Raw genomic sequence first — 1,066 nt, 5'->3', positions numbered from 1 at the left:
AAATTCCAAATTTGGGCATATGGAACTTGGGCATTTGGAATTTCATATCCCCACTTTCCAGACTGACATCGGGGCCCTGTACCGAAACCTTTCCGGATGCTGGCTCTACGGCTATGTCGGGAGCTTTCAGTTCCAGGCTGGCCGAGTCTGTTGGAATCTTTACTTCAGGTGCAGATATGGTAATATCTCCTCCTTTCACCTGAGGTTTCTCAACATGGAGCTCAGCTTCCGGAAGAGAAAGGTCCACTTTAGGCATACTGACATCCACATCGACTTTATGGCCCTTGATGTCTGGTTTGGAGAATCCCATGCTGGGCATCTTGAACTTTGGCATGTGTATCTTCAGTCCTCCCCCGTCGATGGTGCCTTCAGTCTCTGGCAATTTTACAGCCTGTGCACCATCAGACACCTCAGCTTTTACTTTGGGAAGGGCAACTTCAGCTTCAACCTTCAGCAGGGAGAGCCCAACTTCTGGCCCTTTGACCTTGGGGACCTTGACGCTAGGCGTCTTTGCTTTAGGAGTTTTGATTTTGCCCTTATCTCCAATCTCTACGTCCAAGCTAGGTGCATCTACCTCCACTTCTGGCACCTTAAGATCAGCTTCAAACTGTGCAGAGGGCAGTGTTATTTCCATTTTTAATTCTTTCTTGGGCAAGTGTGCTTCCACAGAAGGGACGTCAGTTTCTGCCTCTGGGACACCTTTCCCTTTGGGCAGCGAAATTCCAAATTTGGGCATATGGAACTTGGGCATTTGGAACTTCCTATCTCCGCTTTCCAGCTTGACATCGGGGCCCTGCACAGAAACCTTACCAGATGCAGGCTCTATGGCTACGTCGGGAGCTTTCAGGTCCAGGCGGGCAGAGCCCGTTGGAATCTTTACTTCAGATGCAGATACAGTAATATCTCCTCCTTTCACCTCAGGTTTCTCAACATGGAGCTCAACTTCCAGAAGGGAATGGTCCACTTTAGGCATACTGACATCCACATCGACTTTATGGCCCTTGATGTCTGGTTTGGAGAATCCCATGCTGGGCATCTTGAACTTTGGCATGTGTATCTTCAGTCC

The 1,066-nt window shown here is 49.1% G+C and overlaps 1 protein-coding gene across 1 annotated transcript in view; it reads right to left on the bottom strand.

Moving 5' to 3' along the window:
• Positions 1-4: 4 nt before the first annotated feature.
• The window catches only part of LOC107286263 (protein AHNAK2), a gene marked incomplete at its 3' end in the record, with an annotated part of 14,995 nt that continues 13,933 nt past the window's right edge, over positions 5-1,066 (bottom strand). The window contains exon 3 of the mRNA XM_015814612.1: positions 5-1,065. Within this exon, the coding sequence (XP_015670098.1) occupies positions 5-1,065 (1,061 nt within the window). The remainder of the gene's footprint in view (position 1,066) is intronic.

The sequence above is a fragment of the Protobothrops mucrosquamatus genome, unplaced genomic scaffold (assembly GCF_001527695.2).
Source record: "Protobothrops mucrosquamatus isolate PMUCROS unplaced genomic scaffold, P.Mucros_1.0 scaffold_90, whole genome shotgun sequence".
Classification (NCBI taxonomy): Eukaryota; Metazoa; Chordata; class Lepidosauria; order Squamata; family Viperidae; genus Protobothrops; species Protobothrops mucrosquamatus.
This window is presented reverse-complemented; position numbering and strand designations above follow the sequence as displayed.